Source organism: Diceros bicornis, chromosome 14 (assembly GCF_020826845.1).
Source record: "Diceros bicornis minor isolate mBicDic1 chromosome 14, mDicBic1.mat.cur, whole genome shotgun sequence".
Taxonomy (NCBI): Eukaryota; Metazoa; Chordata; class Mammalia; order Perissodactyla; family Rhinocerotidae; genus Diceros; species Diceros bicornis.
The window spans coordinates 36,041,723-36,055,475 of NC_080753.1; the positions used below are offsets into that span (position 1 = coordinate 36,041,723).

General features: G+C 42.0%; 1 protein-coding gene across 1 annotated transcript; it reads right to left on the minus strand.

The window, feature by feature from the left end:
* Window positions 1–290: 290 nt before the first annotated feature.
* On the minus strand, window positions 291–2,094 carry LOC131413308 (putative olfactory receptor 2I1). Its single transcript, XM_058553879.1, has 2 exons — window positions 2,089–2,094; window positions 291–1,181 (listed from the first exon to the last, which is right to left on the minus strand). Exons 1-2 carry the CDS (start codon window positions 2,092–2,094, stop codon window positions 291–293), a joined length of 897 nt encoding a protein of 298 aa, XP_058409862.1.
* Between the last annotated feature and the right edge of the window lie 11,659 nt (window positions 2,095–13,753).

Here is a 13,753-nt window from a genome sequence, read left to right on the forward strand (position 1 = left end):
ATCTTCCCCAAATCATACTTTCTCTTTTCATCAGCTGAGGAGAAAGCCCAAGGGTCATTTCCCCCTCCCTAAACCCGTATGAATGGAGGATATACTGATTTTCCCTCCAGCACAGGAACGTTTCCTGACAGGAGGAAGGGCTTTCCCCCATGAACCTTGGACTCCCTGAGGACAAATCTTGCAGTTTCTCATAAAGAAATGAACAGCCTGAAGGCCACACTGACTGACTTTCCAATGGGCATTCCCATCCTTGGTCCCTCGTCTAACACTTTCGTCCCTCCCCGACCTACTCACTGCCCAGCTTGCCCTCTCCCCAGACTCCCCAGGAGCCTCCTCGCTGCCCCCTTCACTTTATTGCTGAGCGTGTAGATGAGTGGGTTGAGGGCCGGTGTGACTACAGTGTAGAAAAGCGAAACGAACTTGCCCTGCCCCTGGTTGTAGCTGTGCGTGGGTTGCAGGTAGGTATAGATGGCCGAGCCGTAGAACAGGCAGACGGCTGTCAGGTGAGACCCACAGGTGCCCATCGCTTTCCTCTGGCCCCCGCCGGACCGCATGCCCCATACACCGAGGGCCACGGCGCCATACGAGGCCAGGATGACGGCGGACGGCACCAGCAAGATGAGCACGCGGGCGGCGAACATCTGGCGCTCGGTGGCGTGTCGGCCGCCGGAGCAGGCCAGCTTGAGCAGCGCGGGCAGCTCGCAGATGAAGTGGTCCACCCCGAGGGGCGCGCACAGAGGCCGCGCCGCCAAGAGCGCCGTTTGCGCCGCAGAGTTGGTGAGGCCGCCGAGCCAGGAGGCGCCGGGCAGCGGGCGGCAGAACTTGCCCTGCCCCTGGGCGGGGTCCAGCGCCATCACCGCCAGGAGGACGCACTCGGCCGAGCCCAGCGCCAGGGACTTGCAGCCGCGGCGCTGCAGCGACAGCGCCGGGCCGCGCAGGCTGGCCAGCAGCGGCGGCACCACGCTGGTGATGAAGCCCGCGTCCACCAGGGCCAGATGGCAGAGGAAGTAGTACATGGGCGTGTGCAGGCGCGGGTCGCGCACTGCCAGCAGCACAAGAGGCGAGTTGCTCGTCAGAGTCACGAGGTAGCAGGGGAGGACAAGGGCGAGGAGGACAGGCTGCAGGGAGCGCCAGTCGGAGAAACCCAGCAGGAGGAAGCGCTCCTCTGTGCTGTGGTTGGCCTAAAGAAGGAAAACTCCCAGAATGTTTGGAAGGACGAAATACAAAAGGGTGTCATTATCTGTTACAAGCAAAGGAAAACCCGGGCATGTGGAAGTAGGGTGGGGGAAGGGATAGAAGCACATACAACGCTTACGTATCGATTGTCATCTCATTTACAGATCTGAACTCTTAGTTTAGGAAGATAGCCATATATTAGTATACCTTAGGTTATCTATTTACCAGATTCTATGAGGAAGATAGAATCTCCATTTTATAGATGAGTAAACTTAGTCTCAGAAAGGCTAAATTGTCCCAAGGTCATAGCTAGTTAGTGACTGTGTGGGGCTTATATGCAGGCCTGTCTGATTTCCAAATCAGTGCTCTTTCAAGCCAAATCTGACTAATTCTGAGATCCTTGCTCTTTTTATAAACCAGGCTCTAATATGCTAGGGACCGTGGAGGATGAAAGTACGTGCAAAGCCTGACCTTTATTTCTAGATAATTTTATAGCATTGGGGTCATACTGGAGACGAATAAAGTACAAGAGATGACATTTAGGCTTAACATTCATGGTGCTAGATGTAAGTTATAAAAAGTCGAATTTTCTAATTCTGTGATTACATAGACACACACCAGTTCAGCCAGTAAGCCTTCCACTCCAAACATGCCAAACCCTGAAAACAGGCACACAATAATCAAATTGCACAGACAACATCCTTACTACATGTCCGCACAAATTCTCAAATACATAGCTCAGACACGTGTGTACACGTACACACACACCCATAATTTCCCTCAAGCATCCAGAAGGCAGTTCTGCTGTAAAAAATATTCTACAATGTGTCCCCAAGCCTCATTTGGTATTCTAGAATGTGCCCCTCATCTTCAAGACCGTTTTTTCCTAGGGCAATGTAATAACAAGCCTACCTTCATGTCTTATTCTCTGGCACTGAATTTAGGCTTTCAGTTTCCAGATAAGCTGGTCTCTTGCTTCTTCTCTGGATTATCTGGGTTTGAAATGGCAGTTGAGGAGATGAAAGAAAGACCCAGTTGCATGACCGTTGATTTCTGGAAAGGATGCTTGAGATCAGAGGTAGGTATTTCAGGAAGTAGATGTGGAGTGAGTGCCCTCTTGGTGTCAGTAGAGGAATGAATAGAATGTCTTTGGACAAGAGGCCACCCACATCCTGTGAAGCATCCAGATCCAGGCAGAGGTGGTGGTGTCTGTTTCTGGAGGGCCCTGTAAGGGGGCATAGACAAGGCAAGGACTTGAGCCTTGTAGCAAATCAGCATTAGCTGGAGATGGTAGCAGAAATATTATTCCTGATTCTAAAGGGCATAGCAGCTGTAGAGGAGGAGGAAGGATGTTGACGAGACCTCTCACTGGAGAGGAAACGGAAATCAACGTTCCCTGTTATTTAGAAGAAAGGATGGAGCTCTGGGGAATCTATGTCCCACTCCCATAATTAGTACCTTGTATGCAGGTGTCCAGAGAGGAGTCCCTCTGGGTGAAGCAGGGAAAATTCTAGAAGGAAAGGTTATTTAGGGTAGTGTGTTCCTGGCAGTGTGTGGAGGCCAGAGGCAGCATAATTCCCTCTCACTGCTATTTCCACTCCCAATTTTTAACTGGTTTAGGATTTCATTCTCTGATTGAGTGACCTTAAGCTAGCTGTTTAACCTCAGTGATTCTCAGGGTCATCATCTGTAAAACATGGAAAACAACCCTTATCTGTGAGAGAAGATGTAGATTTGATGAAGTCATCCTCAGTTTTGAATGCAGTTTTGAATGCATGTCATCAGCTTTTGCCCTCCGTGTTGCTGTCATCCCTCTCCTCACCCCCTTTGCTCCCCTTTATTCTTGGAAGATTTTTGTCCCTGCCTCACTCTCTCTCCCTTTCCAGTTCTGCTACTGTCCTAATCCTTGATGAATTCACTATCCACATAGATTATACTTCTATAGTCCCTCCTCTCAGTTCCATCCTCAGTAGGCATCTGGGAATGTATTACTGTCTTTCACCTCCCTCATGGCTTCACTTCTTTCTCTATCCAGCTTAGATTTCCTGGTCAATCATTGTAATTACTGCTTTGCACACATGTTCTCAACATTCCTGACTCTTTTCATTTTGTTATACTCCCTTGGCTAAATCACTATCCTATTTAAATCTAACTCTAATCCTACCCACTCTCTACATTTGTTCAGCCAGTTGTGGCTGGAGAAAAGGCCATAGCCATGCTGAGAAGTTTCATTTTACGTTCATGACCATTAACTTTGTTTTTTATTTTTTTTCAGCTTTATTAAGATATAAATGACATATAACATTGTGTAAGTTTAAGGTGTACATTGTGATGATTTGATACACCTATATATTGCAAAATGTTTACCATACTAAAGTTAGTTAACACATCCTTTATCTCACATAATTACCATTTTGTTGTTGTTGTTATAGTGAGAACATTAAAACTCTACTGTCATAACAACTTTCAAGTATACAATACAGTATTGTTAACTATACTCCCCGTTGCTGTACATTACATCCAAGAACTTATTCAATTTATAACTGAAAGTTTGTACCCTCCACCACCATCTCCCCATTTCCCCCACTCCTCAGCCCCTGGCAACCACCATTCTACTCTCTGTTTCTATGAGTTCAATATTTTTAGATTCCACATAAAAATGAGTTCATACAGTGTTTGTCCTTCTCTGTATGACTTATTTTGCTAAGCATAATGCCCTCAAGATACATCCATGTTGTAGCAAATGGCAGGATTTCCTTCTTTATTATGGCTGAATAATAGTCCATTGTAAATATATACACCACATTTTCATCATCCATTTATCTGTCTATGGACACTTAGGTTGTTTCCATGTCTTGGCTATTGTGAATAATCCTTGAGTGAACATGGGAGTGCAGATATCTCTTTGAGACAGTGACTTCATCTCCCTCAGATATATACCCAGAACTGGGATTGTTGAATCATATGGTAGTTCTATTTTTAATTTTTTGAGGAACTTCTATACTGTTTTCCATAGTGCCTGTATCAGTTCACATTCCCACCAACAGTATACTGTGCTTGCCTTTTCTCCACATCCTCACCAACACTTGTTTTCTCTTGTGTTTATGATGCTAGTCATTCTAACAGCTGTGGGTGATATCTCATTGTGGTTTTGATCTTCATTTCCCTGATGATTAGTGGTGTTGAGTACCTTTCCATGCACTTGTTGGCCATTTGTATGTCTTCTTTGGAAAAATGTCTAGTCAAGTCCTTTGCCCATTTTTAAATCAGATTGTTTGTTTTTTTGCTATTGAGTTATATGAGTTCTTTATATATTTTGGATATTAACTCCTTATCAGATGTATGGTTCACAAGTATTTTCTCCCATTCTTTAGGTTGCCTTTTCATTTTGTTATTGTTTCTTTTGCTGTACAGAAGCTCTTTAGTTTGATGTAATCCCACTTATTAATTTTTGCTTTTGTTGCTTGTGGTTTTTTGTCATATCTAAAAAATCATAGCCAAGACCAATGTCAAGGAGCTTTTCCCCTATGTTTTCTTCTAAGAGTTTTATGGTTTCAGGTCTTACATTTAAATCCTTAATCCATTTTGAGTTAATTTTTGTGAGCAGTGTGAGATAGGGGTTTAATTTCATTTTTCTGCATGTGGACATTCCGTTTTCCCAACACTATTTATTGAAGAGACTATCCTTTCCTCGTTGAGTATTCTTGGCTCCCTTGTCAAATATTAGTTGACCTATAAGTGTGGGTTTATTTCTGGGCTCTCAATTCTATTCCCTTGGTCTATGTGTCTGTTTTTATGCCAATATCATACTGTTTTGATTACTATAGCTTTGTTATATAGTTTGAAATCAAGACGTGTGATGCCTCCAGCTTTGTTCTTTCTCAAGTTTGCTTTGGCTCTTTGGGGTGTTTTGTGGTTCTATATGAATTTTAGGATTATTTTTTCTATTTGTTTGTGACAAATGCCACTGGAATTTTGATAAGGATTGCATTGAATCTATAGATGGCTTTGGGTAGTATGGACATTTTAACAAGATCACAAGATATATTCCCATTTATTTGTGTCTTATTCAGTTTCTTTCATCAATATCTTATAGTTTTTGGTGTATAGATCTTTTACTTCAATGGTTAAATTTATTCCTAAGTTGTTTTTTTTTTTCCTGAGGAAGATTGACCCTGAGCTAACATCTGTTGCCAATCTTCCTCTCTCTCTTTTTTTTTTGCTTGAGAAAGATTATTTCTGAACTAACATCTGTACCAATCTTCCTCTATTTTGTATGTGGGTTGCCGCCACAGTATGGCTGATGAGTGGTGTAGGTCCATGCCCAGAATCTGAACCCATGAAACCAGCCCAGCTAAGCAGAGTGTGCCGAACTTTACCGCTATGCCACGGAGCCTGCCCCTACTCCTAAGTATTTTTTTTGATGCTATTGTAAATAGGATCATTTTTTAAATTTCTTTTTCAGGTAGTTCATTGTTAATATATAGGAATGCAACTGATTTTTTATGTTGATTTGGTATCCTGCAACTTTACAGAATTTGTTTATTAGGTGGAACTGTTTTTTAGTGGAATCTTTAGGATTTTCTATATAAAAGACCATGTCATCAGCAGAGACAATTATACTTCTTCCTTTCCAATTTGGATGCCTTTTATTTCTTTTTCTTGCCTAATTGCTTTTGCTAGGACTTCCAGTACTATGTTGAATAGGTGTAGTTAGAATGGGCACCGTTGTTTTGTTCCTGATCTTAGTGGGGAAACTTTCAACCTTTTACTATTGAGTATGATCTTAGCTGTGTGTTTGTCATATATGGCCTTAAGTATGTTGAAATATGTTTCCTGTATACCCTATTTATTGAGAGTTTTTATCATGAAAGGATGTTGAATTTTGTCAAATAGCTTTTCTGCATCTATTGAGATGATCATATGATTTTTATCTTTCATTCTTTTAATGTGGTGTATCACATTTATTGATTTGTGTATGTTGAACCATCCTTGTATCCTAGAGATAAATCCCACTTGATCATGGTGAATGATCCTTTTAATGTGCTGTTGAATTCAGTTTGCTAGTATTTTGTTGAGAATTTTTGCATGTATATTCATCAGGGATATCGGTCTGTAGTTTTCTTGTAGTATCCTTATCTGGCTTTGGTCTCTGGGTAATGCTGGCCTCATAAAACAAGTTTGGGAGTATTCCTTCCTCTTTAATTTTTTGGAAGAGTTTGAGAATTGGTGTTAATTCTTCTTTAAATGTTTTGTAGAATTCACCTATGAAGCCATCTGGTCCTGGGCTTTCCTTCATTGGGAGGTTCTTGATTACTGATTCAATCTCTTTATTGGTTATTGGTCTGTTCAGCTTGTCAGTTTCTTCATGATTCACACTTGGTAGATTGTATGTTTCTAGGAATTTATCCATTTCTTCTAGATTATCCAATTTGTGGGCAAATAATTTTTCATGGTATTCTCTTATGATCCCTTGTGTTTGTGTGGCATCAGTTATAATGTCTTCTCTTTCATTTATAATTTTATTTCTTGTTTATTTATTTAAACATGATATGTGGTGCTTGGGTTGCAAAAAACACAACAAAAGTTCCTGCCTATAAAGATTTTTCACTCTATTTGAGGAAACAAGTTAAATTCCTTAAAAACAAAGCAACATAATAACTTAAACATGTGCATAGGGCACAAGGCAGTAAACATCCAAGGCACCTGAGTGCTGTGAGGATTACAGACAGGGATGCATTAGGAGTAGGGGAAGGTGTTCCAGTAGGGGAAGGAAGCAGGGGCTTCATCTGACTTTGGAGGGAGGGGTCCCGTTAAAGTCCAGGAGAGCCATTGTGAAAAAATATGCTGAGATGGGAATGAGCATGATGAATATGGTGTCTGTGACAAAAGGGCCAGAACTCAACATATTTTTAACTGTTTAGGGCATAGCAAAGACATCTTGAATAATGTAGTAACACTTAGAGACTTTCTTCATGGTCCTCTCCATTTTCTTTCCGTTTTTCTCAGGATTGTTCAGAATCCTTGTATTTGCCTTGAATTTAACCTAAATGTCTCCTGCCTTAGTAAGAGGGATGTTTGGTGGCTAGAAGGATGGGACTATCTCCTGTGCCCCCTCTCGCAAGGTAAAGCCAGAAGTCCAAGGCCTGACATTCAAGGCTTCCAACAATCCAGCTCCAAGTTTCCAAGCCCATCATGTGTTCTGCTTCTCCTCACATGAATTTGCTGCACTGGTTCAACTGGGTGACTCCCTGTGTTTTCCCACCTCCATGTCTTTGCACTAGAATTTCTCTTTACCTGAACAAAATGTCTTCCTTGTCCCCTCTCACCTACCTCAGTCCTCCCCACCCCACGAGGTCCAGCACAAGCTTCACTCCCTCCAAGAAGCCTTCCCAAGCCCCTTCTCACTCCCCAGAGCCCTTATAGTTTGCATAACCAAACATGACGTTTTTCACCTACTACTTTTCATTTCATATTTTCTGATTATAAACATAATACATACTGATTATGGGAAACTAGGAAATAAGAGAGATGGATAGAAATATAGGGCTACAGAAATATATAAAGAAGGAAAAAAAGCCTATCCATAATTCATACAACCAATGCTGTTAATATCCACCATTAATGTTTTAGTATATTCTCTTTCCCACCCCTTTTTTCCTTCAAATTCTTGCATAGCTAAATTCATTATGATTTCTGTAAATTTATTTTTTGTACTTTGTTTTAGCCATCTAACATTATAGTGAAAGAATTTGTGTATTATTACATATTTCTTGTGAATATAAAAATATATTTATAGATCATCTGCTAATGATCAGGCACTATAGCATCCATCAGATACATGTGTGTGCAATGTGTCAATTTATTATAATTTACTTAACTGTTTCCCTCTTCTTTGATATCCAGGTTATTTTAATTTTCTTAAAATATATTAAAGGAAACAGAATGCTTTTTCTGTATTTTTATTTTTTATATTTTGTAAGGAACATCAGCCCTGAGCTAACATCCGATACCAAACCTCCTCTTTTTTTTTTTGCTGAGGAAGATTGGCCCTGGGCTAACATCCGTGCCCATCTTCCTCTACTTTATATGGGATGCCACCACAGCATGGTGCATTGGTGAACGCCCCGGATCCAAACCTGCGAACCCCGGGCTGCCGAAGTGGAGCGTGTGCACCTAACCACTTGCGCCACTGGGCCGGCCCCTGTGTTTTTATCTTTTTCTTTAGGAAAGAGTGGTGAGAGTGGAATGCATCGTATATGTCTTTAGAATCATTGGAGTCTGTCTATCCATCTGTCTGTCTGTCTATCTATCTATCTATCTATCTATTGTTTATCTGTATATCTATCCCTCTAGTGACAAAGTGGGAAGAGTCTATACTTTGTAGACAGAGAGACCTGGGCTTGAATGCTGGCCATGATGCTTGGCCATGAAGAACTCATTTGACATCTGTGAGCATCAGTATCCTCATCTGTAATTTGAATATAATACCTGCTTATTGCAAGGTTGCTGTGAAGATTAGGGGTGGTGTATGCAAAACCTCTGACACACAGTAGGAGCTCAGTATATGACAGGTTTTTTTTTAAATGAGTGCTTATTTATACTTCTATAAGCCATGTACAGTGTAGACGTTGCTCTATCACTTCCAGCCATCACTAAATATTCTCATTCAAATATTACCCTATTTGACAGATGAAAAATTTAATTCTGTTATATTTTTGTTTTAAATCTGAGCTGTATATATAGCTTTCTTCACCAAATATATCTAAAGCTTCATGGTGTGGACACAGGGCCAGGCCTTCCAGACTCTGCCTGTTCTGGCTGCTGTGTATTTGGCCAAGCTCACCCTCTGATATTCTACGTCTTGATTACTGTGGACCAGCCACACTGGTTCCCTCTCTGCTCCTTAAACATGGTAAGCTCTTTGTACTACCTGTTTTTTATTCCTTTTCCCCAATCACTTGTCCAAGATGAGCCCTTTCTCATCTTTCAGAACACTTTTCAAATAGGGGTAGAGGCCGCAAACCTAGGGTTTATAGGGGGTAATGAGAGCCCAACCAGAAAAGGCATGGCAGGAGGGATCTGCAGGGGAGAAATACCTGTGGATGGTGGGAGGTATATGAAGACCCCATGTGTGCTTCCTAAGGAAAAGTGTTAGCTTAGAATATCTGGCAAGCCCAGAGGGAGTTAGTGTTGTGTATTTGCCATACTGAGAGGAAACTCACCAAATTACAGGACACTAGTCAGGTGTCCTTTTATAGTCATTAACTTATTCCCCATCCCCTCCTCCATGTCTGAAGGCTCCAGAGATAATCTAGTGAGTGGAGGAGGAGTGTAGGAGAGGACCCTTCTCTCAATTCCTACTACAGGCAGGCCCTTGGAAAATGGGATATGGTAGAAGTTCAGAACACTGATTACTATAGGATTTTGCTTATTTTATTTACTTAAGTCCATTCTTGGGACCAAAAGTGACCAGAGGACTTTTTATCGTCTGAGTGATCTGCCCAATATTTCGCCCAGTGGGTGGGGAAGTGCCCTACATAGCTGGTTTGCCTAGGCAGTGAAGGAATGGAATATAGTTATTTTCTGTTGGAATTCCACTCTTTGGATTCCTATTTGTTCAACGTACTGGTTACACTTACTTGTTTATTGTCTCTCCCCAACAATTCTGTTCCTGTACTAGAAGGCAGGTACATGGTCTTTCTTGTTTATAGCTGTATCGTCAGTGTCTGTAAATTAGAATTGCTAGTATTCTGCATTTTTGTTGCATTTGAAAGTACTTGGTAAAATAGACTGAGATATTATTATTATTGCTGATATATTTTTATTGTTTTAATAAATTTAAATAAACTTTATTGTGGTATAACTTACATAAAATAAACTACATCTATTTAAAGGCACACTTCAATGAGTTCTGACAAGTGTATAGTCTGTGAAATCACTCCCGCAATGAATATATAATATTCCTATCACCCCCCAAAGTTCTCTCTACCCGCTTTTAAGGGGCTTTAACCCCAGGCAACCACTGATCTGCTTTCTGTCACTACAGTTTAGTTTGCATTTTCTAGAACTTCATACAATGGACTCATACATTATGTACTTTTCTGTGACTCCTTTATTTCACTTAGTATTATGCTTTTGAGATTCATCCATCTTGTTGTGTGTAACAATATTCTTTTTTATTGCTGAGTAATATTCCACTGTATGGCCATACCAGTTTTATAAAATCTATTCTTCTGTTGGGGGACTTTTGGATTGTTTCCAGTTCTTGGCCATTATGAATAATTGCTGCTATATTTTGATTGACTTAGCAAGTAAGGCTTAGCTAACAGGCAAGAAGGTGGTGGAGGGCTTGTCCTGCTCTAAGAACCTCATCTAGCACAAGAAAGGTAGTAAGGATGCTCTGTGCAGTTGCAGAGTGAAGAAATGATAACCTCAGATTTTGGAGGAGAATCTGCTCTTCTGAATCACCACTAGCGATATCAGCAGGTAGTGGGAGATATCTTCAAGTGTAGAAAATTTTATTATTAATACTGTTACTGAACCAAGTGGGCTCGCCTCCTGGTGAGTTAGATAAGACTCTACTCAAGTGGAAGTTGTCTCACAAAGTAAAGTATATTTGCAGCAAATAGGAGGCCATGAGGAATCATTTCCAAAGTCATGGTGTCCCCAAACAAATTTCGATTGGGGAATGAATATTCAAAAGGGAGAGGGGGCTATTCTCTTGCACAGGCTCAGTTGGAGAACATGCTTCCACATAATGAGGCCTAAGCTCCTCCTGGAGAGATCTTTGAATGAAAAATGAGGCAAAAGTCATGGGCATAGCTCTTGTGGTGAGGCTTGGTCAGTCTCAGGATGTTGGTGGTTACATCTCCCTTGAGTTTCTCACAGTTTCAGGATGGTTGGTGGTTACATCTCCTTAACATAGAAAAGGAAACAAAACAACTTGGAAAAACAGTTAATTGCTTCCAAACCCACCTTTGAGTTTGTTGAAGTGCCTAGTTGGTGACCATATCATCATTTTAATCAGAGGGCGAAGTATCCAAAGAAGCTAAACTTACATTATCTCTGGCCCCCATCACGCCTACCAGAACCCCCTTCCTAATTCATTCCTTCTCTCCTCCAGTTCCCGTAGATCCCCGTTTCCCTTTTACAGTCTAGGGACCTCGTCATTCAGTTTCGCCCCCTACAGGTACTCTGTCAAAAACCACCCTCACTCTTTCTTTCCTTAAGTATCCTCCCCAACTCCATCCTTTCTTCTTTCTACTCCCATTCATCCTCAGCTCCTCGCTTCGTTCCCCCAGCTCCCTCTTCTCTTCTTTCCCTTGTCCCTTCCACTCTTTCAAAGGGTTCTTTGCTTGGATCTGAGGCTCAACCAGAGCCGGAGAGCTCCCTGTTTTATTTCCGCTCCTTCAGTACCCACTTCTGCTAAAAGTACAAATGGGCACTGAGACCCCCCCAGTTCCGTCGAAGTCAGGTGGGCACTTGGAAAGAAGGAGTTAAAATCACCAAGGTCGAACCTCCTGTGCTTCCTAGAGAGGCCCAGGGCAGCAGGCTGCCGACCTGCCGGAGGGAGGGGCGGGGCCTCCCAGCCTAACGCAGTCGTCTCCATGGCAGCGGTGCTGCGTTCACGCCGGCGCGCGGGAGGGGCTCTGCCCCCTCACCCGCCAGCGCTTCGTGTGCCGCCGGGGTGGGGAGGACCCGCGTTGCTGCCTGGTTTTAATAGCGACTGTTGTCGCAGTTCATTACTTTTCAAGGTTCTTTCGTGTCTTGTATGTTAGCTACCCGTAAAAGCGTGCTGCAGCGGGCCCATTTTCCGGGTTGGAAAGCTGAGGAATGGGAGTGACTTGCTCCAGGTCACACTGAGTGTTAAACAGCCAGCGGGCATCCCAGTATTTTGAGCAGCAGCTCCTTCTGTTCGCTGTGTATATGTGTATGGCTGTGGTGTATTAGGGATGAGCAGTAAGAAAGATGGTCCTTTGTGGGTGGATGTGTATGTATTGGAAAGGAACATCCAGTTGTGAGGAAATTATGAAAATATAGAAAAATCTTAACTGGGGAAGAAAGGTAATTTTTGCAGGAGGAGGAATTAAGTAATTTATTTTTGATATTTAATATTTGGAAATACTTTTTGTATTACACTTACATACAGAAAGGTTAGGGAGTTTTGGTAATTAGGAGAAGGGAAGCTTGCAAGAGTGTCATTTAGTATGTGTAGGGTTGTGGGGAAATATTTGGGGTTTTTTCTTTTTTTTCCTTTTCAATAGACTATTTTTTTAGAGCAGTTTTAGGTTCACAGCAAAATTGAGCAGAAAGTACATAGAGTTCCTATATACCTCCTACCCCCACAAAGCACAGCCTTTCCATAATCAACATCCCACACTAGAGTGGTACATTTGTTACAATCGATGAACCTACGTTGATATATTATTAGTACCCAAAGTCCATATTTTGCATTAGAGTTCACTCTTGGTGTACATCTTATGGGTTTTGACAAATGTATAATGACTTGCATCCACTATTGTAGCATATAGAGTAGTTTTACTGCCCTAAAAATCCTCTGTGCTTCACTTGTTCATTCCTCCCTCTCCAAAACCCTCAGCAACACTAACTTTTTTTTTAACTGTCTTCATTATTTTGCCTTTTCTTAAAGAGTTTTAAGAAGACGGATCAAGGGAGTGTAGAGTTTAAAGCAAAAGAAGGAGAAATAAGTCATGAGTAATCAAAAATGAGGAATAGATGTTTGGGAAATGGGGTCATTGAAGGCAAGAAAAATGTTGGGAGAAGGGGTCATGAAAAACAGAAATATCTCAAAGGGAGATAGGGATGGGAGTCACTGGCTGATTACTGGGAAATTAAAGGGAAGTTGGACATTGGAATTTGGAAGATGGAAGTCATGGGAAATAGGAGTTATAGGTTATCAAATCTCAAAATGTCTAGTATACCACTAAGAAGGATACGAATTCATTAGAGGAAGTGAGTGGCATTTACAATGGACACGGGAAATTCTCTGGACAGGCCTATTGGAAAATTGAGCTTCTGCCAAGAGTTCAGTAGCCTACTGAAGGAGAACCAATCACCTGGTTGTCAGACATCAGCCTGCACTGGAAGGGTTTTTACAGATCTGCCTTTTCTTTCCCAGCTTTGGTGCTTTTCTCTGCTGATCATTACGGGTCATCCACATGGGATAAAATAACAGCTGATGGGCCCCAGGATTCTCCAAGAGGAACTGCAGAGACACTAGGGTAGGAGAGGCATCCAAGACCCCAGGTATTCTGTTCTGGTCTTAGTCTATATCCACGATCCTGGCTCCACTAGAAAAGATCATGCTAGTCACTTTTTGATCTTTTTCTGGGTACCAACAGAGTGCTGCAGACTGGCAGGAAGAAACTAGTGGGAGTTATGACTGGCTTACTTCCTATAGAAAATATCTGTGAGAAAGCCAAGGAATGCCAAGAAAGCATATCCAATGTTGGGGAGGAACTGGGAAAGAGCCAAGACCCTCGAGAGACTCAGCCAGACCATCCCAGAAATGGGAAGACTTAAAAGACCGTGTAAGAGAAATCCTACAATCTTT